Source organism: Trichogramma pretiosum, unplaced genomic scaffold (genome assembly GCF_000599845.2).
Source record: "Trichogramma pretiosum strain Unisexual culture from Peru unplaced genomic scaffold, Tpre_2.0 scaffold1, whole genome shotgun sequence".
NCBI classification, from domain to species: domain Eukaryota; kingdom Metazoa; phylum Arthropoda; class Insecta; order Hymenoptera; family Trichogrammatidae; genus Trichogramma; species Trichogramma pretiosum.
In genome coordinates this window covers 213672-239652 of record NW_019641703.1, presented here as the reverse complement: position 1 = coordinate 239652, position 25981 = coordinate 213672, and the positions used below count along the sequence as shown (strand labels likewise).

Here is a 25981-nt window from a genome sequence, read left to right as displayed (position 1 = left end):
TATATGCCTATGCGTCGCGCGAGCCGAGCAAAAGTTGAAAATCCAAACGAGTCGTGGCTTTTGTAACCAGATAAGCGACTTGCATAGACGCACATACACACACATACTGCAGCGTTTAAAGAGACGCCGTGTGCATCGAGCGTATAGCCTATAGGAACATAGCGCGCACACACACATCTGGTTTAGAAGGTGAAACTTGCGGCGCGAGCGGATGTGGATGTGACATAATGAGGATTTGTACAGCAACACTTAGAGACCGTTGGAGTTACCTTAGCCAAGCGAGCGCGTAGCATTTGAAAGTTGATCGATTTATCATTTTGCACTTTCGCGTTTTGAAAATATAGGCCTTTCGCGTGTGTGTAAATGCGCGCGCGTGTGATTAATATTTTCCTCGAAAATTATCGCGCGCGCGGAGGAGAGGACAACGCGCGATGCATATATGTTGCGCCGATTGCTGCCATCCGCGCGATTGGGGAATATAATAATAACGTTAGCTCGCTCTTGAGATAATTGCGTTTATTTTCTGCCGTGAGCGCCAAAAGTCTCCGCTGAGAGGCTCTGTGGGATATTGCTCCGAGGAATAGAAATTTCAATGGCGTGCACAAAAGTACGTATTATACGTTCGTCTGCATACGCGTTCGCGTGGGTATGTGCCGCACTGCTCACGGCTTATTATACGTTACACACCCGCACGAGAGAGAGAGAGAGAACCTCACGTCCCTCGAGGTGTCTTCCTCGTTAATGAGCTTTATGCAATCGAAGTTTGGAGAGAGAGAGAGAGAGAGAAATTAGCGCTCGCTGACAATTAGCGTTGGTGCGCGCGCGGCCAATTGATCTTCATTTTTGTCCCAACTTTTGCGAGGAGGGCTACGGATCGGTATTACTTATCGTAGCAATTTTTCCAGGCACGGTTCAGCATCGACGTGATGAAACGATTTTCATAATATTTCGCGCGTGAGTAAAGTCGTAAAAGAAAGACGATTTCACCGTTCATCGAATGGCCGATGTTTCTTTTTTCGTTGTGACGTAATGAGTCGTTATTTCTTTTATACCGATGCAGCTGTGTTACATTCCTGATAATTCTCCCGTGAAATTGGGATATTTTTTCTCTCTTTTTCTCTATTTCGCTTTTGATCGGGCAACAAAGTTTTATGTGTTATAAAAGCGTGACTTTTTTATATATATCCTACGAAAATTCGTTTGCCACTTGCGAGTTTACAATACTACCTCTGTTGATGGAATCAAAAAGCTCGTAACCAAACGTCACACTTTTAATTACAATATTGTTACAATACAAAACGAATTTGAGATTTTAAATCCTATTCCTACAAAATTTTAACTAAGCTTTTAAAAATTCATTGTAAAAAATATATTATAATTGTTGTTTAATATGTATTAATGTGTATTAATGTGTATTGATGTATGAATTCTTAACGATTTGTGTATGTATGTATAACAGGTATGCTTACACGACGATCTATAGAATACCTAAAGTGATCTCATTAACTTTGAGTTCTAATTTGTATCGTAAACTTCTAAGAGAACTGTTTAAGATACAGTACAAAATTTTAGCCAATAATTGTAGTACACTGATAAGTCGAAAACTTGGAATCGTAGCCGAAAAATGGGCCGAGGGAAAACCCGTCAAAGTATTCAAGAGAACTATTGCATTTTTCCGTTTGCCTCATTATACCATAAAACAAGAAGGTTCACAGGACTCTATTTTGTATAGTCCAGGATGAAAATAGATTGGAAGAACACACGCCTGCAATAAATGCGGACTTGAATCATTCAAAACCCAGTAGCTTAATATCTACCCAACTCATCTGTTTTGATCGTGTGTTTACAATTTTTTTGACTCTCGCCACCTTGCGTCAGACGGTCGAAATATAAATAAGAGAATAGCGAAGAATAATATCCAGAGAGTATTAAGAATTTTCATACTTCCATACTTACTTCTTAAGTACTATAACTGTAAGAATATTTTAAGATTCATAAGATCTAGAGAAGTTTAAAATCAGCATTAATTTAGTCGCACGTACGACTGCTACTCATCGCTCATTCCTTTCTATAATATTATGTAGTAAAGGTGTCATATTTGATTGTGTGATTTTTCATTTCATCAACAGATGGAGTATTGTCAACTCACACGTAGAAAAGAATTTTTCGCTGGGTATAATATAACCATTTTCATTTTGAGCGTTAATTTCGGTCATGTATTAATTTTTCGAATATATAGTAGGATTAATATTTTTTAGGCCAGAAGTGGTTTCCTTCGAACGATATTACATTCGTACCCTGTCTGGCATCGAAGGTTCGGTCAATCACACAATACTTTCCCTCGGCAATTACCGCGTGGCAGCTCCATTTCCTCGCGCGAGGATGCTGCCAATATACATTTATACGTACATACGTTTAAGTACATCTTGCAGTCTTCTCACATTGTATACACACACATACCTGCACGTGCATATGTATACATAATCAGCATTCAAATGCAGGTACATTATCGTCTACTCATCGCGCAGCGAGGAAAGTCTCTCTCTCTCTCTCTCTCTCGCGAGGGGTAACGTGCACTATACACGGGCGCACAACATACATTTGAAGCCCGTACAAGGCGAGCGAGCTGGGCTTTATAATAGGTTTGTGGCTCCTCTCTCTATATATAATATACCTTCGCGAACGAGTGCTGAACGTTCGGCACGAGTCAGCAGCGCAGCTCGAAAGATCTCTCGGATTCTCGCGCGCAGGTGTTAGAACATTCGCGTTACTACTTCGCGAATACTATGTAATGACTCTCTGCGGTGAGGTACGACGAGTGTTGCATTTCTTCTTCGCCCCCTTTGTTTTGTTTTTTGTTTGCCGGGCCGCTACGATCGGAATCCATGGCGAAAAATTACGTCGACGCTGTTAACCACTGCTCTGCTACATAATATATATATAGTGCGCGATACTGATTCGTAAATAATACCTGCATGGAAGTTGAGACAGTTGAGACGAAAAAATGAAAGAAATAAAACAACACCCAATCCGACGTATAGGAAAACGAATATCGACCTTCTTAATTCGCGCGCGCGCGCGCATGCACCTGAGAACCTGGAAATATATAATTACCGTCGAAAAATCCTGTACACGTATACGTCGAGCGCCCACACATACGAGCGACAACGTCGAGAGAGCCGAGAGACCTTCAATTCTCATTACCGGAGTCGAAACGCGTTATACTGCACGCATATAATACAAAGCTCAACTCAAGTTCCATATACCGAACCTCGAGTCTGTGCTGCTGCTGCATAGGCCCGGCCGCGTTGTACATCCTACTCGAGTAATAATAATACCTATATGCGCACACGGATATACTCACCCATGCAAGTGTGTAGGTACGTATATGCACCGAGAGACAGACAAGCTCTCTCACAGACACACAAAAAGCATCAAGTGTCACGACTGCATGTTTATAATGTTGACCCGATTGCAAAGGCGCGCCTTCGTACACACACATAGATGTACATACATAAAGCTGCTTCTGTGTGTGCATGTGTGCGAGTGCACCTCGACTCGTTCTATATATGTCTGCGCGCTATTACCGCGTGCCTCCTCGCGCGCACGAGCTGCACTATGCACCGATGTGCGGAGCAGTTTTTATCTCGACTCATCTGGTACGCGGTTACATATCTCTTTCTCGCTCGTCTAGTCGCGCGCGCACACACTCACACACACATGCGAACGGATAATTTTTCTTCTTCTTCCTGAACCTATATTTAATTCGACATATAATACAAAGCCGAAGATCAACGATAAGAAGATATAACGAAGGAAGCACGAAGTATTATTGTAAGGAAAAAAAAAATAAAATAAAACAATGACCCGCTTCGGACACGCTCTAATTTCAGTTATGATTGTCTAATCGTAATCGGGCTCTCGAGCGCGTGTAACGCACACACGCTCGTATTTATCTATATAAACCTTTAAAACTTATGCCACACTGCGTGAGCGCAACGCTAGAAAGTACACTGCGATGTACTAAATTGCCAACAATAATCGGACGAACGCGAAAATCTAACGCGTATCACTGGAAACGAACCAAAAGGAAAGAAACCGAGCGAGCACAATGAAAAAATAAATAAATGAAGATGATGAGCGAACGAGGCAACAAATGTAATGCAATTCTCGTCGAGCTGCGCGCAGTTTTGCGAAAGTTCACGTAGTGTATACTCGCGCGGCCGGAACATCTTCTGAAATGGTATATATTATAAATGAATGCGCAATGCTTTTTCTAGGCCTTGTTATACAGGCCGTAAGTAGTCTGAGTCCCTCGAGCATTATATATACACACACAGCGCGCACAATACGTAGATATACACAACAACAACAACAAAAAAAAGGTATATACACTCGATATATAATGATAATGAGCGCGCGCAGCATCCGTATAGTATATTATAGGAGCTCGACGAACGGTGCGATGTATCGAACTTTCATGTGAAAGTATAAACTCGGGACACGATAATGTGTCTGTATGTGTGTGTGCGCGCGCGGATACAAAAGAGTGACCCTTTTTTTTCACTATAAATAACGCAAAAATACACCGACACGGCGCGCGTACGGTGCACACATGGAAATGCGGCAATTTATCGACTTATTGTTCGATCTATTGCTTGCCGCACGACGCGATCGACGGCGTCGAATGTGTGACCGCCCGTTTGTGCACTTTTACCCGTGGATTTCAAAAGCTCTCGTTTAATTGGAGACTTGCGGAGAGAGACAGAGAGAGAAAATTTGCCGCGCCGATACTTATTTTTTTTTCTTCGTCGCCGTTGAGTACACGTCGTACGAGTCCTTTTTATATGTATGCACTGTACGTTGTAACATGTTTATAATAAACACGTGTCTACGTGGTGAAAATCCTGCCTGTATATGCATAGACGCCACCGCGCGCCTGCATTCGTTAATTCCGACGTCAGGAACGTGGCAGCAGCAGCAGCAGCAGCAGCCGTGCACATGGTGCACAACACGATTTATAATATGGAAAAGCTCGAATCGACGGGACAGATAAAAGCTAATGTTTTCTCTAATACACGTCTTGTGCATATAATGTGCTTCTGAGCTGCCGCACATACATACACACACATTGGCCTGGGGTATGAATAATTGCACACCATCAACAATTTTCACTCCGCCGCGCGTCGAAAATGTGCATATTACGTTACTTTCTTCGATCGCTCGCTCATCGCCGGTCCGCAGCAGCGTCGGCATCATTATAAACCTCGGCGAAAAGAAGAGAGAGAGATTCGCTATTCGGAACGAAAGAGATTCTATATAGCACGTGTAATTTACATCGGGGATATACATTCAAAGTCGTGAGTCGACGCGGGGGCTTCGTTAACTCTGATGCTGCTGCTGTTCGAGAACGAGAGAGAGAGAGAGAGAGAGGTAGAAAAATTACTGCCCCCTTTTTTTTACTCTCTCTCTTTCTCTCTCTCTCTCTCTCTCTCTCTCTCTCTCTCTCTCTCTCTCTCTCTCTCTCGCTCGATCTCTTTCGCTCCTTCATTTTCGCTCGTTCCGTGGAGCGTGAATTCAAGAGTATACACAGTGTAAAGGTACATTAGTAGGTATTTACCTATATGTACCGATATCATTCGATGCAATGTGTATTAGGCATAGCTGACTTTTGCTGTAATTAGTTCGACCTCGAGGATTCAAATTCACAAGATCGCCAGTCGAGTCACGCGATATCCCTACTCGGTATCACTGTTAAAAATATTTACATGAAAATTAATGTAACAGCGAAGGGAATTTTCTTTTCTTTCGCGAAAATGAATTGAAATTCATGTGAAAGCATTTGAATTATTGAGATTTAAAATTTAAAGAATTTTTCATTATTTTTCATATAGTTACTTCCAATATATACCAATATATATCCAATGTATACATAAATCAGTTTGTTTTTGACTTATGTACGTATTTTCACTTTTCCACTTGCAGGTTTTTAAATACAAAAGTACTCGCCATCTAGCGGTGAAGGTTGGTATCAATCGTGATTGAATTTTGATATATTTATTGGCAAATTAGCGCGAAAACTAAATTAGCATGAAAACATTAATGTTCAATTAACAGCAATAGAATTAAATTCTTGTGACTGCATTGTCATGCATTTTTTGTGCTGTTAATGTAATGGCAAAAATCAGCACTGATGTGTTTGAACGAAGTTTTCACGTAAAAGTACCTCAAATGAAATTCCGTATCGGTTATTTTATCTTTGATGTTTGATTATTGACACTAAATCTGTATTACATTTAAAGATTTTTTATCAGCGAAATGTATACAATCAAGAAATTCTGAAATATTATTCGAGAATAAAACTCGATCGAATATATGCGATATATCAAAGCGGATTTATCGTCGAAAAATCGGCTTTATATTTTCATGTTGCGCAGCAGATATATAATACGCGACCATTATTGGTTATAAAACGTTTGATCGCTCGCGACAGCCACTTTCATTAAAAAATGTTCAATCGGCTCACAGACATGTGGAGCAAAACTATATAAGCGGTACATAAAATTTACGCATATCATAGACATACCCAAATGAGGACGTTGAGCGAGCAGAACACATGCCTAATGCACGTATAGCCGGTGCGACCCATGGTTATGTTATGTCGTCGTTGCTCGTTTCACCTCCGCTGCTGCTGCTGCTATATTATAAAACGTAGCGAGGCTGCGTATCCCTCTAGTGCTCACTCGAATCGGTGCGCTCTGAAAGAAGAAAAATAAAATTTGCAATTTAATATCGGCACGGTCTGGTGGAGAGCCGCTCGAACGCCATTATACGTGCGCCGATGAAATCTCTAAAATTAAATCCTCGCTGGAATATCCCAAGAGGGAGAGAGATGAATCCTCGAGAATCGGCTTTTTGAAAATCAGCCGCATATATATAGGCGACGCTTGAAATATATTATCATTCGGTGGAATCGAACGCTGCCTCTTATTCGCAATGACTTCCTCGCGAGCGGAAATGGATCTCCAACTTCGCGACCACATCGCATCGGCGCGGCGACCCAACGATTCGGCATTCGTATGTAAGAGAAAATTTTACAGCGCGAGGAAAGTCCGCAGGCCGCGAGCTAGATACAATTTTACGTAATTTATAACCCGAAGCTGCGAACTCGCGAGAAATAATTTATACATACGAATGAGCGCATAAATAAATAGCATCTCGATTAGTCCGGTGGTTCTGCGTGCACTTGCTGCGCGAAGTGAAAGCCCCGGGGGCCGGCAAAAATATATAAGAATGACTTTGATAATCGAGTTCCGGTGCAGCGTTTTTAATTCCGATCTATCTCGTTGTGCCGATCAATTACGTGCTGAAATTAATTCATGATTTTAATTGGAATCAACGCGAGCTGCGTATCATACGTATAATGCACATTGCCCAAAATTATGATAAACATCGTAATTGAATGCGACATGCCGTCTGTAAATTACAATTATTTTTTTTTTTTTCAGTTCTATACACATACGTATACGCTGTATTATAAAACATAATTCGTCAAGTAGATAATCACGAGTATACGAGGCAATGAGCCTCTCCGCTGCATGTATGTACATGGCGAGCGAGAATAACATATATACGATCATTATCGTGGCAAAAATTAAGGCTGCGAACGCGGCTTTCATGTAGAGCGAAAAAAAATGCTTACTTGATTAATTTATAGGAGTCAATGTCTGATGTGTGTGTGTTTGTGTGTTGATGGCATTTTTTCTTCCTTTTTTTCAGCAATTTCAGAAGTAGAAAGTTGCCGAGCGCGGCGATTTTTCAAATATTTTAAATGTTTTACCTCGTTCGACCATTATGTGTACCCGATAAATTATATCGATATGCTCAAACTGCGCGAGTTTCTAGATCACTAGATTGTAAATAATGCAATTTCCATCGAATTAGGACGAAATTACATTCGCTTCGATGCAACGGCAACAACGAAAAATGCGACGATTCCACTTGATATACACTTGCCGCGCGATACAACTTGTGCATCAATGCCTGGATTATCGAGCGTAATTCCATGCGGGACCTTGAGAGGGAGGGACAGCAGAGAAAAAAATAATAATAAAACGCACACACGTTACGTATGCGCGTTTACGTATACAGTGTGTAGGTTTGACGTGTGTCTGTGTATACGTTAAACGACTGATTAAGATCTATTAAACGTACGTTTACATTGATCCGCGCGCCATATATAAAAAGCTATATATAGTCAAGATTGACCGGAGCTTTTATAGCCTGTATGTATATAACGGACACCTGCGATTAAAAAAAAAATTGCACGAAAAACGAAGGGATAAAAAATTAAAGAAAGATTTTGTTCGTAATTCTCGAGTTAAAAATAATAATGAAGCACGAACCTTTTAAGGACCAATCACTATGGACGATTTAACGATTCTCTCGACTGCTGCTGCTGCTGCTGCTGCAAAGCAGAGGAAGGAAGGAATCGCGCGTAAACAGAGATCTGCGCTCAAGCAAGCAAGCGATCGTCGCTTCGCTGCAACCGCCGCCTGGACACTTAAATTTTTGTAATAAATTCGAACGAATATAAAAACTTCACACTTGAGCACTGAAGCCGAACGAAATCACAGCAGAACTAAACATCAACAACAAAAAAATGAAACAGCACACAGCAACAACAACAACAACAACAACAACTGTAAACAACACACGAACCAAACGTTGGTTTATTGAAAATGTAAAAAAAAGGCGATCCTCGCTTGGCTTGGCACACAGTGGATAGTGAAACGACGCGACTGTTGTTATACGGTATATAAAATATACTCTGCGTATATAGTAGTACACAGGCTCGGCGCGATCCGCGCGTCTGAAACCCGACTAAACTCCACGACGACGAGTATAGAGCCCGAGAGCCGAGCGAGCGAGCGCAGCGCGATCGGCTTCTCTCTCTCTCTCCCACCTCTTTGTCTCTCTTTCTCTCTCTCTCTCGTTCTACTCCTCTTCTGCATCTCGTGGCTTTCATCTTTTCTTCCTTGTATGTGTACCCTATCCCTCTGCTGTATACACTCGGCCGCAGAGAGTATACATAAGCTTAGCGAGGAACGTTACGTGTATTCTTTTTTACTCTCTTCTGTATCATATAGCCAAGAGTAAAAGAGCGAGAGAGAGAGAGAGCCGTTTTGTTAGCCTATTATAACGTTCTTTTGAAACGATTGCATTTTTATTTGGTTATCTCCACTCCGTTTTCTCTCTCGCTCACTCGAGAACTCGAGTCTCTTTCCGCACTGGGCTTAAATGCTAATGTTGAAAATCGTCGTAGTCGTCGTCGTCGTCGTCGTCGTCGTCGTCGTCGACGACTCCACGCGCGCGCAAAAGTTCAACGAACCCACACAGGCCCAAGCCAAGTACTATCTATATATATATATACTTGAAACTGACGCGCAAGCGGAGGCTCTTTAATTATTCGAGAGATTGACCATTGGAATTTTTTCGAGCCGGCAGGATGGGTGTTTTGCCGAGAGAGTAAAGTACATAATACGTATGTGCATGCGAGTCGTGTCCAACTACGACGACGACGACGATATAATGATAATGTTTTCGTAATGCCATGGAGACCGACGAGCTGTGCATAACTGGGCGTAATTTCTCTCTGCCCAACGCTGCAGGTGTGCTCAGCTGCCGACTGCTACGCTCAACTCCATTGAACAAAGAAGAGCGAATCACGCGTGCCTACGTATCGCTAATATAGCCCTTTCGTGGGGAGTGTACGCGCGAAGGCCGACCTTCGGACGCGGAGTCGCTACCGCATCGTCCAGGCGCGCAGTCCCCTGGCGAGATATCTCGCCAGCTCGTTGCGTATTATACATTTTCGCAACCTTCGCGATTTCTGCCGTGTCCGAAAAAAAATTTTAAAAGCCCGCGGGGAAAAGGGGGCAACAGCGCTGGCGTTGATAGTCTATCGCGAGCTCTCGATTTTCAAGGTCGCTCATAAACGGACGAAGAAAAAACTAAAAGAAATCCAAGATTGTATTATACGACTCTCGAACGAGAGAGAAAGACCCTTCTCTCTGTTTCTCCTCCTCTTCGTATGGTATACCTGCATCGAGACTTGACCGTATACGTATGCGTGTATATAGGTATGTTTCTACGCACGCTTGTGCAATATATACACGGAAACGTTGAGTTTTCTCCTTATACTACTGCTATTTTCAATGTACTGTGCTCGCGATCACCGATAGCAAGCGACCAGTAGCAGCAGCAGCAGCAGCGTCGTCGCGGTTAAAACGTGAAGGTCCTCTAACGGTACAGTACAGAGTACGCCTGAGTCTTCGTGCGGTTTATTTCATAGCTCCCTCGAGCTCCGATACGTATGTGTACATACACGTACACAAACACACATACGATCTCTTCCGTTATTGTCTCTCTCTCTCTTTCTCTCGTTAGCTTCTTTAATATTTACAAATATCTACGCGCGAGCGTTGAAAATCATGCGCGAAATTTATCGAATTTGTCGGAATATATATGAATTAATTATATAGCGTCGTAAAAAGAAAAATTGAGAAGTGATTAATGGAATATACAACCTTCTATAGGCAACGATGCTATCGGCATCGCCGAGTGGATATGCAATCGCTCGATGTATGAATTGAGTATAATGTTTGTTTAACACAGTCGGCCAATTCATTAATAAAAGTTAGTCGTGGAATGAAGGAGATGCTCGTGACCGCTTATAAACTCAGACTTTCTTAACTAATTTCATTGTTTTTAAGTATACAAAGATTATTGAGCAGCACACACACATACACATTTACATTCTCATCCGTTAATTTTGTGACGCCTCGTTTATAACCCGCGCTTGCATCCGTATAATATATTCACAAAATAATCCTTCGTTCGCGGTAAAAAAACAAATAGCTAACACGAAAGAAAATTCATTTTCTCTCGGTCCGTTTATCATCAAATTAAATGAATAAATTGAATTCAAAATATTTTCTTCTACGCGCGTGGGCGAGGGAAAATTACTTTTCTTCGCGTAAAATTAAGAGCTTGTCATGCACTCTTATGCACACGCTTACCATATATATATATATATATATATATATCCTCTCCTCCTCACTGACGTTCGATCTGCAGACTTAATTACACTACGATCAACCAAGATGTATAGACGTGTATTGCTTTGTGTACGTAATGATGGTCAAAATGGAAGCGCACGAACGAATCTGACCGAGAGTTTTAGCGGGCTGCACTGAGAGCATCGAGAAATTTGACAACTGTTGAGAGATTAATGCTTTAGGTAGGTGAAAAAAAAATGGACGTAAGACTCATTATTTAAAATAAAAATACTGTTATTACGTTATATTATCTATTGATTAAATATTAATATAAAGTTCAATATTAATAAAAATCTGTAAAAAACGTTTACTAACAAATTTAAATGATTTTGAATTGCAAATAATTTTACATTTTTTTAAAAACCCATTAAGATCTGGGTAACATATAGTAAATTGTTACTTTTTTGATATAATTTTAAAAAATTTTAAATATAATTTTAAAAAATAATTTTGATAAACCTTTTTTTTTCATTAACAAGAAATTATAATTTGTTTCTACTACTTGAAGAAAGATCTAAAATGTAGCCAAGGGTCTGATCATCATCCATGGGATCGAGATAAATCTGTAACAATGAGAAAACAAAGTTGCGATTAATATATGATATAATTAGTGAAACAAATTAAGAATGATCAATGCATCGTTATTATTATTACATATCGATTCTTATACGATCGAGGTATATAAATTGGATAAAATTCAGGGGTGAATTGCTCATCATCAAATCATAATTAAAATGATCGTATGATCCTCGGCGAGCTCACGCGATCATATTGACCGTTGCCGTCGCCGTCGTGATCATCATTCGATGCATGAACGCCATACGCGTTCTCTCTCTCTCTCTGTCTCTTTTACGCTCGTTTCTCAGTCACTCAGAGGTACATTTCTAACACATATTTTCATGAACAAAGCTTATAATATTATACCTCTCTCGCGAGTTTATGATGCCGAAACTTCGTTATATGCGCGATTATACTGCTGTATAATCAAAGAAAGTGCACTCAGCGGATTTTTCTGCACGCGTCTCGTGAATGATTGCCGAAGATTCGACTCGTTGATGCAGATGATGATTTTCATCGACGTGTATAATAATAATACCCGTATCACGAGTGGGCATTACTTATAAATTCTATAAATATTGATTATAAATTATTCCTCTATCTCCAGATTAGGCGGACCTTACATGCAGTAAGTCCATGAGCTTAAATTTTAAATATCTGACTAAAGGTTAAGAGCATGCAAGCTCGTAATTATGTACCTGCACGCAGAAAAAGAGAGAAAGAATATAGCGAAGATAGGAAAACCGCGCGGATGAAAGAGAGAACAACACAGAAAGTATGTGGGTCACTTATGTCTTTCAATTATTACTTTGATTTAAAGTTAGCTTTGCGATTTTTTATTGTACATACCTCATCATTTTTATTTGTTTTCTTTACTGCATTTTTAGCAGTATCTTGATTGTTTTCTTCAGCATCTTTTTTCACCAGTACGTATCGCCATACTCTGGTTTTCTCTGATGATTTATTTTCTACTCTGGTTTTCTCTGATGATTTATTTTCTACTCTGGTCTCCGGCCAGTACGCGATTACGTGATAAGTACCTTCGTATCGGTATACTTCTCTAGCTATTTGATTCGCATCAGATTCATTGTAGACTGTCTTCCACCAGTATCTAAAAACTCGGACGGGAAAGCCTTTTTCGCACTCTTCTGCAACATTTCCATTTTTCTGAAGCCGTTGATCAAACGCACAAAAGCAATTTTTAGCTAAAGCCTTGTCCAAGTCGTTTTCATTTGATCCGGTGTAAATGATGTAATTTTGTTTAATAATCAAATTCATTTGAATTTTGTTCGACAAAAGAAGCGAAGTAGCATATCCTTCTGAGTTTTTACTTATATTAGCTTCAAGATTTGTATGAACCTTGGCGTGAGCCATTTCTTCTCTGGTGCTCCATTCAGCTCCGACCTCAATTTCATCAAAGTATTCTTTGATTTCGTTCGTATCCTTTTTTTCTGTTGTTTCAGCAAAGTTTTCAGGACGAATTAATGGAGAATCATCATGCCGAGCTAATAAAAATCGCCATTGTGTTTCAATCCAATAACCAACCACTTTATAAATACCATCGTACCGAAAACAAAAAAGTCGAGAGTACGGGTTATCTTCAGCTATCTGTAGTTTTCTTAGCACTCTGACTCCGTCAGTGCTTTCTTTCCAATTTTTATTCATTTTGCCATTATTATCCTCATGTTCATTGCAGTTCCTTGCCAAGCATTGGTTCTCTCCAGATAGTTCAAACGAACTATTCGAACCAGTATATACGATTAGGTGTATATTATCTGAATTGGCCTTATATTTACCCGATATTGCTATAGCAGTGGCTTTACCCTCCAACGTTGCTATTCCTTTCATGTGTTCTCGATGCACACGAGCTCTTTTTGCTTGGACTCTGTAATACCATAGATAACCGACTTCTATTCCAGCAATTGGTCCAAAGGTATCTTCAATACGAGGCCCTGCTTCGATGACCGGTATCACTTCATCTCGACGTAAAGAGTAACACCATGTTTGGTGTCCATTTATTCCTAATATAGTGTTATGTCCGAACACTCTGTATTTTCCATCATATCGGAAGGTATATTCTAAAGGGTATGGATTTTTCTCCGCTTTTAGTCGCAATTTTCGAATAATTTTGAAATTAGAACCAATAGTAGTGTTTCTCGCTAAAATTTCATTGTCTGAAGTAAGTTTTATTGTGTCTCCTTCATCGACAATTTCCTCATTCTCTCTCGAGAGAATTATCGAAACAACCCTTCTCTCAACATTTACATATATCCAATTGACAAGTTCTTTGTGGATTTCGACTTCGAACATCTGCTCTCTATAACTCCACATTGATCCAACTAGGTAATCAGTTGGTATTGTGACTGGTGAAATCAATACCTACACATCCAAAAAATTAACATGTTAAATATCACAATCAAGATGCTCTAAAAATGAAATAATTGAAACATATGAGCGACCAATCATTTTACCTTGATTTCTTCATTTGATTCAACTCCATAAGATCGAAGAGTTCTGTTATCATCTTCCAGCAGCTCATTTTTAACAGAAAGCATAAGCCTTCCTTTTTCAACTTCTAATTTCGCAGCAATGTCTTCTTTCAAAACTTCAATCGTAGCAGTATCTTCTGGTATATGAGCACTGCTCTCTACTACTCTTCCATTCGATGTTATGAATAACATTTCGGAGAACAAGTGAAGTTATACAATTTAATATTAAAGAACACTACTATAATTTTGATATGAAATCACGCGAGTTTTAGCAAATTCTAGCCGAGAAAAAATATGAGAATCAGTAATAACTGTCGAACGATAATCATACAACTGTACTAAATCACGGGCACTTGGTCGGCTGTGTTTATAGAATTTTCCCGCGTTCACAAAATTTTAAGTGGGGCAAGGTATAACGAAAGGCTAATCAAGCTGTAATTTTTGTTATTAATACTTCGGTATACTCTTTCTCTTTCTGTCTTTCGCAGTATGTAAACACGATAATTTGTATGTTGTGCGTATGTGTGCTCGTGTTGCTTTATACAGTGTACGAGAGAATTTCAATTGTTTCGGGGGTAATAACTTAATAATGTTATGAAACTCGTTAGAGCACGTGTGTGTGCTTGTACACAATTTTCTTATTGCGAAGATTATTGTGTCAAGAGTACAGTTATCCTCCCCTCCCCCCTCTCTCTTCATTTCACTCGCGGCTTGCCCATATTTATATACTATGATTCGATGTGAATTCTTGTGTGTATGTATATGTGTCTGCTATACTTTGTGTGTACGACGCATGTTAGAATTTCAATTGTACGCGAACGCGAGAGAAAGAGACAGAGAAACATGTCAAATTTAAAAAAGCAAGAAAAGAGCATAGTAAAAAATCGAAGAAGAGCTCATTTATAGAGTTCACTTGCCTCACGCGACACTTCAATTATTAACACTCGAATATCATCGAGTCTTACGTGTGTGTAAATTCGAGACAATTTTTCCTCTTTTTTTGTAACATTCATTCTACAACGACGTTTAGTACACACAATTTTTGATCATCGTCTTCCTCTTCTATTTTCTGTCTAGTTTTCATTTTTTTTTTTTTATTTAATCATTATCGATGAGCTACGATAGTGTCTCGGTTCGTAATGGTGTGCGCGGCAAGACAAGTAGCGAGCTGTCCATAGTTCTCAATGACAGGTGTTCGCGCAGATGCACGTAATATACTGCACGTACGTACATGCGTAAATAAAGATGACACAAAACGATTGGCCAGACAATCGTTATGATATGCCGAACGATCGCACGCGTACGAGTGTGTATATGGTAAAATATTGGAGCGTCGCCTAAGATAAAGAGAGAGTAATAAGCGCGCGAAACGAGCACATGTATACAAGCCCGAGAAAGAGAGAAGACAATACGAGCGAGAAACGACTGCAAATGTGCAGCCGCGTACACATACGTGACGGGCATTACGGTGTTGGAGTTCGATTCGCACGTCTCTCATGTATGAATGCAACTGTGGACGAGGACGCAAAAATATCCCTTTTAAATCGATACCAGTTGCGACGAACAAGTACAAATAACGAAGGAAAAATATACGAACGTCCATAGAATTTGAGCGAGATCAGATGCGTGCAGGCCGGATCGCGCTGTTAAAAGTATTTACATCAAAATTTGTACAAAAGTGCAGAAAGTGACTTTTCATATTCAATAAAAATATTTAGTCTTGTCGTAACCGAGCTTTGACTTATACAATTATTTTGTCTTTGCCGCTTGCAGATTCTCAGATAAAGGTACTCGCCATCTAGCGGTAGAGGCTGGCTATCAAGATTGTATTCAAAATTCTTGGAACAACGAATCAAAGGAATATATCTCTATTAAAAAATAAATTTTAATATGAAAGAGAACTCTTTTCATTTATTTTGCATTAAAAACAATGTATGTAATTGGATCGACGTGTAAAAAAGGAATTAGCACTGATACCGAAATTTTTAAAGAAGATTTCGTTTGAATGCACCTTGAATAAATTTTAATATTGATTAATTTTATTTTAATGCTTGTAATTTTACATCAAATTTGCATTAAATTTAAGGTTTTTTACAGTATGTCTGATAGATCTTTGTGATTGTGCATTTATCGATCAGTCTGAGAAATGTTCCGACCGATTTCTCGTTTCACGTCGGTCTTGTGCACGACGATCGTTGAAACATACACACTTACACACATTATCACTATCCACTGGACCCTGTGTGAAATTCAATGTGCGGAGATCAGAGATGATGGTAAATTGACCGCAATTGGCCGGAAGTCGAAACGTATGTATAGCCGCAGCAGCATAACGAAGAGAAGAAGCGGGAAAAGTGACATATCGTCTCTTTTACCTCCCTTTTCAGCTATCGTGCGGCTCTCCGATTGCTTAGAAAAAAAAACCGTAAGCATACACGGATTCGGAGCAACCCAAAAAATTCAAACGTCTTGGATAATTTTGCAATATTTCGCATGGGTGCATTTATCGCGTGTTTATTTCTTCTTCAGCCCCGTTGAGATATGTATTATGAAAAATTGTTTGCGAACCGCGAGGGAACTCACACGCACGCCACGTCACGCGATTAGCAATGCGCGTATACTACATACATATACAGCGTATACACAGCTCGTTTACATACGCGAGAAAGGCGCAAGATAAAAAATCAGCATCGCATTATCAATATCCGGTGTTTAGTGTCGCGCGGCGGTGCGTGTATACGCGCCTGTTCAAAAACTGTCTTACACGGCTCGTAACCTACCGTACTTAGCATTCTGACGTGTGTTTCTCAAAATTATGTGCTCTCACTAGACTCGAGGCTTTTGTGCTCGTTCGCACGTAAGCACATTGAAGATTTTTGGTTCTCATTTTAAATGTGCTTAAATAATAAGATATCGTTGTGGCATACATTTAGTCATCTCATTGGAGCACGGTAAATTTTTTTTTAATAATCCACAATATTCAGCAAATAAAAAAGTAGAGCACCCGATTTTTCTGTGCCTATGCAAAAAATCGAGGCGTCTTTTGAAATTCCCGCATTACATTAAGAATGCGATAAAACTCACAACGTATAACGTACAATGAGATATTTGTTTAAAAACCATCAATATACACCGGCTCTATTATATAGTTTGTTACAATATCAAAGTTTCACAATCTTATATGCGAAAACTTCATTCATAAAATGTTATATTACATCAGTCGCTCAATAATGCGCCCGAGCTAAAATTTAAAATCTCCAAATCCATTTTACGTAAAATCCGTATCTATGTAATACATATATGTAATGTATGCTATACAAGAGCTCATTCCACGAGGCATCCAAAAATCAGTTCGATTTCGGATCGCTACACTTTCATCGGGCTCGATGCCCGCCGGCCATTCGACTCTTTTATTATTCTCAGCATTGAAAAATAATGAAAAAAAAGTTAACAATGTAATAGACAAGCCAAATAAGAGGACATCTTTGGCATGTGCAACATACATCGATATATTAGGGTATGTATAATAATAATATATAAAAAGCGTCCCGAGCACGTCTATCGGGACTCGGCACTGCACCAACGCCACTAAATTGCCAATTCACCATCATCATCGCAAGTGAGTCGACTTCCCACGTGACGTAAGCTTCTCTCTCGCTCTTGCGCGCGTGCAAGTAGTTGTGCGTTGAAGCGTATAGGTAATATGCTCTCGAGGCCCTATGTGTACATGCAGACACACGCTGTATATGATACATTGCCTGTATCATGGACCGAGCAAAGGAGAGATTAATTATTATCGCAGAAATTTGGCCTGCAGGTGGACTTCGAGATTTGTGTATCGAGTGAGTGCGCGGAAGCGTTGTATGCTTCAGATCCGTCAGCTTGAAAAAATAATCCAGATGCGCAACTGCTAAAAAACTCATGAATCACGAGTATGTATGATTTTACTGGTACTAGTTGCGTGCATTCAATTTCAAATTTTAATACGAAATTACCTGAAGCGCATCTAGCATTTACAGAAAAGAATAGTTGGCCTCTTTCGCAATATCGAAAATAATGATCATCGAAAAGGTCGACGCTCTTTTCAGGTATAACCTTTTATCGGGTGCTCGTTTCACACGTCGGAGCCACGGAGAAATTCACAACGCGCCCGTACGCGGCAGCAAACGTAGGCAAATCGTGAATAATAAAATTTTCACGGCTCGATCGGAGCCCTACACAGAGGCGCACATTACACATGCATTGTATGCCATCGCGCGCCCGCGTCTGTCCGCGCTTACACAGCTCGCGAGTGCACGAGCTTTAACGCGTGGGAGAGCATTAACATTGGCGCGACCAGCTTCAGCAGAGCCAGAGAGAGAGAGAGAGAGAGAGAGAGAGAGAAAGAGAGAGGAAGCTTATCATTATTTCAGAGCAGAGTTGCATGATGTACACTTGGGCACGCGTTTAAGTATATATATCTTTATAGAATATCGAAAGAGAAAGAGAAAGAGAGAGAGGGAGAGGGAGAGAAAGGTCGATCCATTGTACTCGGAATCGATTAAGCACCTGTCGATGTGTTGCACACACGTGTGTGCGCCTATTCTTGTCCATACACACATGGGAGAGCGCGTGGTACACATTTTCCATATCGTAAATGCACTCTGAAAGCGATCAGTTTCCTTTCCACCGAATAAGTTCGAGCGCCGCGGTGAGTCATTATATAGATGATTTTTAAACGCTGCAGCGCACAATGACGAAAGAATAAACAGGCATTTACGTCGATTTAAGTGCTTATACATCCGTAATTACCGATTATGGAAAATTTTACACTCCGCTATTCGTATCGATCACTATAAAACATTGCTGAAACGATTTCTCGAGCACATATTACAAAGGCTCGACTCGATCGAGACGATTTATTGGATTTTCGAGAACCATCTATATTTTTTCGACTTCTAAGCTATTTTTTAATTTGAAAAATTTCGTTTTACAAGGCGTAAAATAACAATGGATTAAATAAAGAAAAAAATGAAAATATATTTCAAAAATATTTGCCGTTTAATGAATAATAAATATTAATTATTAATTAATTATGAGAAAATATTAATGTTTTTTTCAGCTTTGTCGACACAATATTTGAGATGCAATAATATTTTTTTCTGATAAATAAAAAAAAAATTATTATGAATGATTTAATTTATAATCTTCACACGAGTTTACATCTGGCGCTTGCTGCGGATACTGGCAAAGTAACAGCTAAGCCAAAGGTCGATTCGGATTTCAAACCATCGATGCGGACGATGTGACGCAGCATCTGTCGCAGTGCTCGATTCTAAGTTACTTATTTCTCAGTTTTTTCGAGTGCTGCTACGCATATCGGTGCCGGCTGCTCCGTAAAGACAGAGTCGTTTATTCAGATAAAAATTAGAAAGTGTCAGACTAGCGAGGTAGCCATATGCTACTATTAACGTTGCAGCGTACCTTACGCACATGCGCCGTCTCGACGCTTGAACTAAACTTTCTAACTATACTAGTTGTACGTAGCTTCGACCATGTGTTTTTTTTTGTACTTTACAAGTATAGATCGCAGTGTATGCAGCAGTACGGCTCGAGAAGCCGCCGAGTGAACAGTGCAAGATCGCATCGAATACAGCTCGTGATTCAAAGTAAAGAATATTTCATATTACAAGTGACTGTGTTGTGTGAGTGTATATGAAAATGAGTCAAAAAAACTGTTTAGAAAATTTGAAGAAATGGCGACAAGAAGTTAATTGGCAGAAGACATATGATCGTGAAAGTGAATTTTTCCGTCCACTTGCAATTTTGATCGAAAATTGGGAGGGTCAACTTCCAAATCTCCGAGATATATTTGCAAGAGAAGAAATTGAGGATATTCTTATTTATGCTTGGAAGTTTGTACAACGACGGGACATTATCAGATTTGTGGCTGAGACTGGCTACGTAGACGTACCCGACTTTGATAAAGACGGCAAGCCTCTGTCGCATCGCACCACCGCATTGCATCGCGTGGGTAGATACCAGGTGGATTACCGGAATACGAGAATCATGGGTTATCTATTTGATATTTACAAGTTAGACGTGAATTACGTCGACGAAGGTGGATTGACACACTTCCACGTGGCTTGCGTGTCCGGCTGCGACGACGTCGTCAAGAAATTTCTCGAACTCGAACAAGACCCCAATTGCCTCTCAAAAAAGTTTGGCTCGCCGCTGTGTATGGCTATAAACTACGAAGAAGAACGGGTGGTCAAATTGCTGCTGAGCAAAGGGGCTGACCCTAATTTGGCTGTAGCAGACGGTTCAACCCCTCTGCACATAATTTGCGACCAAACCGGCGACAAGGACAACTTCGTGAAGTTGTTATTCGAGCTCAGCAACGAAAAATATCTGCCAATTAAAGTCGACAGCCAGAACAGATTGGGCGAAACACCATTATGGTTGGCATTGAAAAAAGGTAACAAGAAGGTGGCAGAATTTCTGCTGAGAAGTGGGGCTGATCCGAATCTGGCCCCCAGGTTTCAAATGACTCCTCTGCACATTGTAAGTTCATATGGCAATTTAGAAATGATGGAAATATTTTTCAAGACAATCGACGATATCCACAAGACGGTGGAAGTCAACGCCCAGGACAGAAATGGTGACACACCATTGCGCTCAGCTGTAATATATAACAGAACTTATGGAAGTTCTGACCATCAGAGAAGGCTCTCGTTGCTGCTGAGAAGAGGCGCGGATTCGAATTTGGCCAATACAGAAGGATCGACACCTCTGCATGCTATTTGTAAAAAAGACAACCGTGTTATGCTCGAGTACTTCTTGGACATCAACGACGAAATTCAGCAGACGGTGCATATCAACGCCCAGGATAAGAAGGGCAACACACCGCTTCTTTTGGCATTGCAAGCCGGCCACCAGAAGATGGCCGAATATCTGCTGGAAAGAGGCGCTTCTCCGAATTTGGGCGGTGAGAGAGGATTTACAGCTCTGCACACGATTTGTAATGATCGCAGAGATCGCCATGCCTTGGCGAAGACGTTTTTCAAGATCTGCAAGGCAAAACATCAGTTGGTGCAAGTCGATGCCCGAGACGAGTTGGGCCTGACACCGCTTCAATTGGCTGTGGCGAATCTTTCGTTGAAAACTGTCGATGTACTTCTCAAACATGGTGCTGATCTGTCCAGCTTCGTTTTACCAACTATAGATCACTTCTGTGAAGGATTAAATCCAAACTCTGTATCTAATTTCAAATCACATTTAGCGTCCAGCGCCATCGAACTCGTCGAACTTCTGGAGAAGAAAGGATACGAACTGGACCGAAAGGAAGCCTTGACGATCATGGCATTATTCGCCAAGTACGGCCTGTTCCAAAAGTCGGAGGATCTCGAAAAACGTTGGTACGACGACGAGAAGTTCGCGAAACAAGCGAAAAAGATCAAGATAAATTCGAGTCAGTCGCTGTACGATCTGATTCAATTGCCCCCTCAGGAGGCGGCAAAAAAATTCGCTCGTTCGGATCTCTTCAAGTTCGGACACTCGAAAAAACTGCGTAACCTATACCACAGTCAAAGAGAGGCCTGCACTGCGCATCTGTGCGAGACACTGTCCAGGAGATTTTTCTTGAGATCGGCAGGGAATTCTTTATGGGAGCTATTGCACCATCGGTTGCCGATTCTCTGCTGTGACATGATCAACGAGGTACTGATGAACGAAGATTTACGCAATATCTGTTTGGCCGCTGAAGGCCCAAGAGCCCCAACCACCCCCCAAGTGGCCCAACCTCCTCCACGAGCCCTACGATACACAGAATGCCATCATTGTAAAAACTTCCATTAAGACATTATCTCAAGTCTCTAAAGCAACGCCTTCACATTTCATACATTCAACACAATATCCATGTCAAAACTATATTTACTCGAATCATCTCAAATTCTTAAAGATGATCTGTTACAGATTTTCTATATGATCATTTGAATAAATAAATTAAAAAAAAATGAGTTTCGATTTTTCTTTTAACAAGCACCCGATAATTCGAAAGAAATTATATAAAATTGTGTGTTGGTAATCACGACACCTTGACCGAGATCTATTATTATCTACACACGAATCAAAAATATAAAAATAAAAAAAATTATCTTTTAGCGCGATTGAAACTCCTCAAATACACCAAGAAAATTCACACAATCGTGAATTCGTCTAATTAACGACGACATCGAAGACATAACATTTATCGCGTACGCGAAAAATTTCATTGCGGTGCATCTTAACAGTGGCTATGTAGATGATTGAAATTCGCAAGGGTGTCATACACGCGCGGATCATATCGTGTGCACATAAAGAGTTAATCAATCGAGACGCAATTGCGATGTGTTTCGGTGCCGGCACTTTTCTATCGCATCTATCGCTCGATGCTAGATTCCGTCTGTTCCTTACGTTGAAAATAATGCACGGATGCTCGTACCGAAAACCGACGCGCGATACGTATATTATGCATCGTGCCGCGCGAACTGTTCATTGGGCGGCGTGTTTCCTCCGCCGCCGCATGCTGTACGGTCGCGCGCGGACATTGCACAATTCGTAATTGACGATGTAATGAGCCGCGCGCACCGCGTTACACACATGTATATAGTGCACGCGTCGATGCGTACGCGAAGAATGTGTGTATGCGTGTTCGTATGTACTATTGCACTACTGCTGCCGCACCGACTCTTATACGAATGTCCGCGCCACTCATTACTCCCATAAGAAGCGATGCACAATATGCTCAATTGCATCTATGTCGTGTGCACTCGCGTGTTTGCATTTAGAAGCGACGCGTGCATGCGGCGAGTTCTCGCTCGACCACAGCGTTTATCCATGCACACACACACACGCACACAAACAACGCGAGAAAGTCCATCCATCTCCTGCGTGAGTAATGAGATGAGAGCGCTTAAATACGCTCCGAGCTCGAGCAAAGCGAGAGAGTGGCAATAATAAAACGCCGCCGTACGCCCACATTAATTAGATGCGCCGCGGCCGAGACTGCTGCTGCTGCTTTTGTTAGATTCACGTCGTCGTGGCTGTTGTTGTTTTGCTGCTTTCGCGGTGCGCTACGTGTGCGTATTATACATATGCAAGAGACTGTATATATAAAGAGAGATGAACGCAAAGAATACAAGTTTATTTTCGCTGTCCAAGAGCTTTCAACTTTATTATTTTTCAATTAGACTTTCTACTCCAGCGAAGATAATTACAATTTTTCTCGCTATGGAAAGAATATGACATTTTTGCTCGATTGCTCTGGCCGATGCGGATGCGTGTAATATATGAACGTATGTATATGCCGAGTGATGCAACTAAAATTAAAAACTGCACTCGACGTTAATAACATTGCACGTGACGTCGCGCAATACTGCTACTTCTTCGATCGCGTATATTATAAAAACTATTAATTACGTTAACGACCATCTCTCTGTATCTCCCATGAGATTCTCTCGCTTCTATGGCTTTGTGATTGCTTTTAATTATATTATATTATTATACTGCCTTGTTTACGAGCATTATAATAGCCATTGATTGCAACATTTCTGCGCGGAGTCGAAATTTTTTCTATATTTCCATGCCGTCGATTTGAAACATAAAAACCAGGTACATCAGTGTCGTTGTCAGAAGCTGTAAAGCGAACATTCGATATATGAGCACACGAGACAAGTTTCGAGGGAGAATGCTCTGGTAAAAATGCTCGACATTTTGTGGCAAGTTTTTGGTTAATGAGAAAGTTTCTCGAATGTGTGAGAGCTGTTAGAACTGGACATATAAAGACCAAAAGTGTAATGTTTTTTTCAATATTTTATGATTATCAAATGTTTCACATGATTTCAATGATCATTTCTGTACTTAGAAATTAATCCAATTAAGTCGCAATTATTATAAACGGTGATATAGTGTTCCCAAAAAGAAATTCAACTCGATTATTTTTTTTGTATTGTTTTAAGCCAGCTGGTAGGATTCGTAGATGAAATTTCATCTTGCCGACAAGTTTGGAAAAGTTAAAAATAAACACTAATGAATTTTATATTATTCAGTGGAACTAGAAAAATATTTGTTTCTCTTTGGCGAAATATAATTTCCATGTACTAAGATGAGATCAAAATAAGTGTATGTTTATCTAATTTTGTTTATTGTTGCTTAGAGCGATCAAATGATACTATTAAATTAAAACCGTGTTTGAACTTGTACAATTATTTTCACTTTGCCACTAGCAGATTTTCAAATAATGGCACTCGCCATCTAGCGGCAGAGACTTGAAATGATATTATTGTATTCGGAGTGGTTGAAAACTGGTTTTTATTTTTTGAAACAATTAAATTGTCATTTTGAGACAATTTAAAATGCGCTTAATATTTGCGTAATCATGTATTCAAATAAATGTTATTATCTTTTTTTTATCATTTGGCCATTGTGTGGAGCATTTCTACGATGGTTCTCGCGATCAGCACATATATACTTACGCTTTGAAATAAATAATTATCGATGTCATAGAGACCGTATATTGATACGCGCATTTTTCGGCTTTTCAGCTGAAACAAGTAGACTTTGATCTGTAATTGAGAGAAGAATGGAAAAACAGATGAATTATTATATCGGGCTTCGTAAAGTATATGAGGCGCATCACTTTAATTTCTTAACTTTTCTCATGACAACTTCTGCACGATGGTATTTGGCAGCGACTCGATTCATCGCCACCGTCGCATAATTGGCCTTTATTGCATGAAATAAAGAAAAAATATATTACGTCGAAGGCAAAACCTAGGCACGCGATCGCATTGACAAATTTACCTCGACGCAGGTCGAGTCGGCGATCGAGCAGAGCAAGTAAGTCACCATGAACTTGGTACTGAGCCAGAACGAGCACACCAGAAAGGCTTCGACGTAGTCGTCGAACGCCATCGACTTCAGCACTTGATAGATGTAATAGAGATCCGTGAACAGGCTGAGAAAGTGGGCGATCATCACGAACGTGACGGGCACGCCGATAAATCGAGTCACCAGCTGCATCGCGTCGCGCAGCGATCTCTGCAGCTTGTTTATCGAGGCCAGTCGTCTCGATACGCGAGCGACGACGCAGTCGTCGACGTCGACAATGGGATCGAGCGACAGGACCAGCAGCTCCTCGTTCGCCCGGCCGCAATAGTACTCGACGTAGAGCATGAACTCGATGAACAGCACGTAGATGACGAAGACGTCGACGGAGCAGACGCCGAACACGAGCCAGTGGCCGGATCTCTCCTTGTATCTCGTGTTCTTGATCAGAAACAGGTAGTCGACGATGCATATCGCGAAGTACACCGCGTTGATCGCGACGAATCGCAAGGTCACGTAGAGATACCTCTCGTCGAGATACGACGGCATTGCCAGCTCGCGCCTGCAGTTCTCGCAGTCGCCGACCGCCTCGAAGATCGTACGCGCGTCCTTCAGCCGGACCATCGCCAGAATCCAGAACGTCACGACGGCCAAGTTCTGCAGCTGCAGAGTGAGCGCGTCCATGATGACAGTCAGGGCGGTCTCGTTGAATATCTGGATGTTGAGTCGATTGACGAAGATGTTGAGAAACGAGTACGAGTAGAGCAGCACGAGCAGCGCGTTGTAGATCAGGCCCGACAGGGAAAATTTCAACTCGCGCTCGGGCACCGCCACGGTAAACGGGCACAGGCCCATCAATTTCAAGTAATAATAGTACAATTTTATCAGAAATCGTTTTATCAATTTCATGACGTTACGCGAGCGTAAAGTAGTGTCGGAAAAATTCAATTACTTCGGTGTCACTCGCCA

The 25981-nt window shown here is 40.8% G+C and overlaps 3 protein-coding genes across 6 annotated transcripts in view; all 3 read right to left on the bottom strand.

The window, feature by feature from the left end:
• Positions 1-25981, bottom strand: part of LOC106657460 (tetraspanin-9) — a 37660-nt gene that overhangs the window by 6054 nt on the left and 5625 nt on the right. For 3 of the 4 annotated variants that reach the window (XR_002763638.1, XM_014379019.2, XM_023462723.1), the window contains exons 1-2: positions 8406-8864; positions 6587-6758 (exon numbers count right to left, since the gene is read on the bottom strand). Coding sequence is in view for 3 of the 4 variants with exons in the window: in XM_014379019.2 (XP_014234505.1) it covers positions 6587-6649 (63 nt within the window). In the remaining variant the exon portion in view is untranslated. Of the gene's footprint in view, positions 1-6586; positions 6759-8405; positions 8865-25981 lie in introns of those variants that run through there. The other variant, XM_014379028.2, reaches the window with a different exon arrangement.
• On the bottom strand, positions 11279-14488 carry LOC111693211. The gene is made up of 4 exons (XM_023462722.1): positions 14150-14488; positions 12528-14057; positions 11580-11683; positions 11279-11296 (listed from the first exon to the last, which is right to left on the bottom strand). Exons 1-3 carry the CDS (start codon positions 14357-14359, stop codon positions 11603-11605), a joined length of 1821 nt encoding a protein of 606 aa, XP_023318490.1. The 5' UTR covers positions 14360-14488; the 3' UTR covers positions 11279-11296; positions 11580-11602.
• Positions 24959-25921, bottom strand: LOC106653036. Its single transcript, XM_023462821.1, has one exon. It carries the CDS (start codon positions 25919-25921, stop codon positions 24959-24961), a length of 963 nt encoding a protein of 320 aa, XP_023318589.1.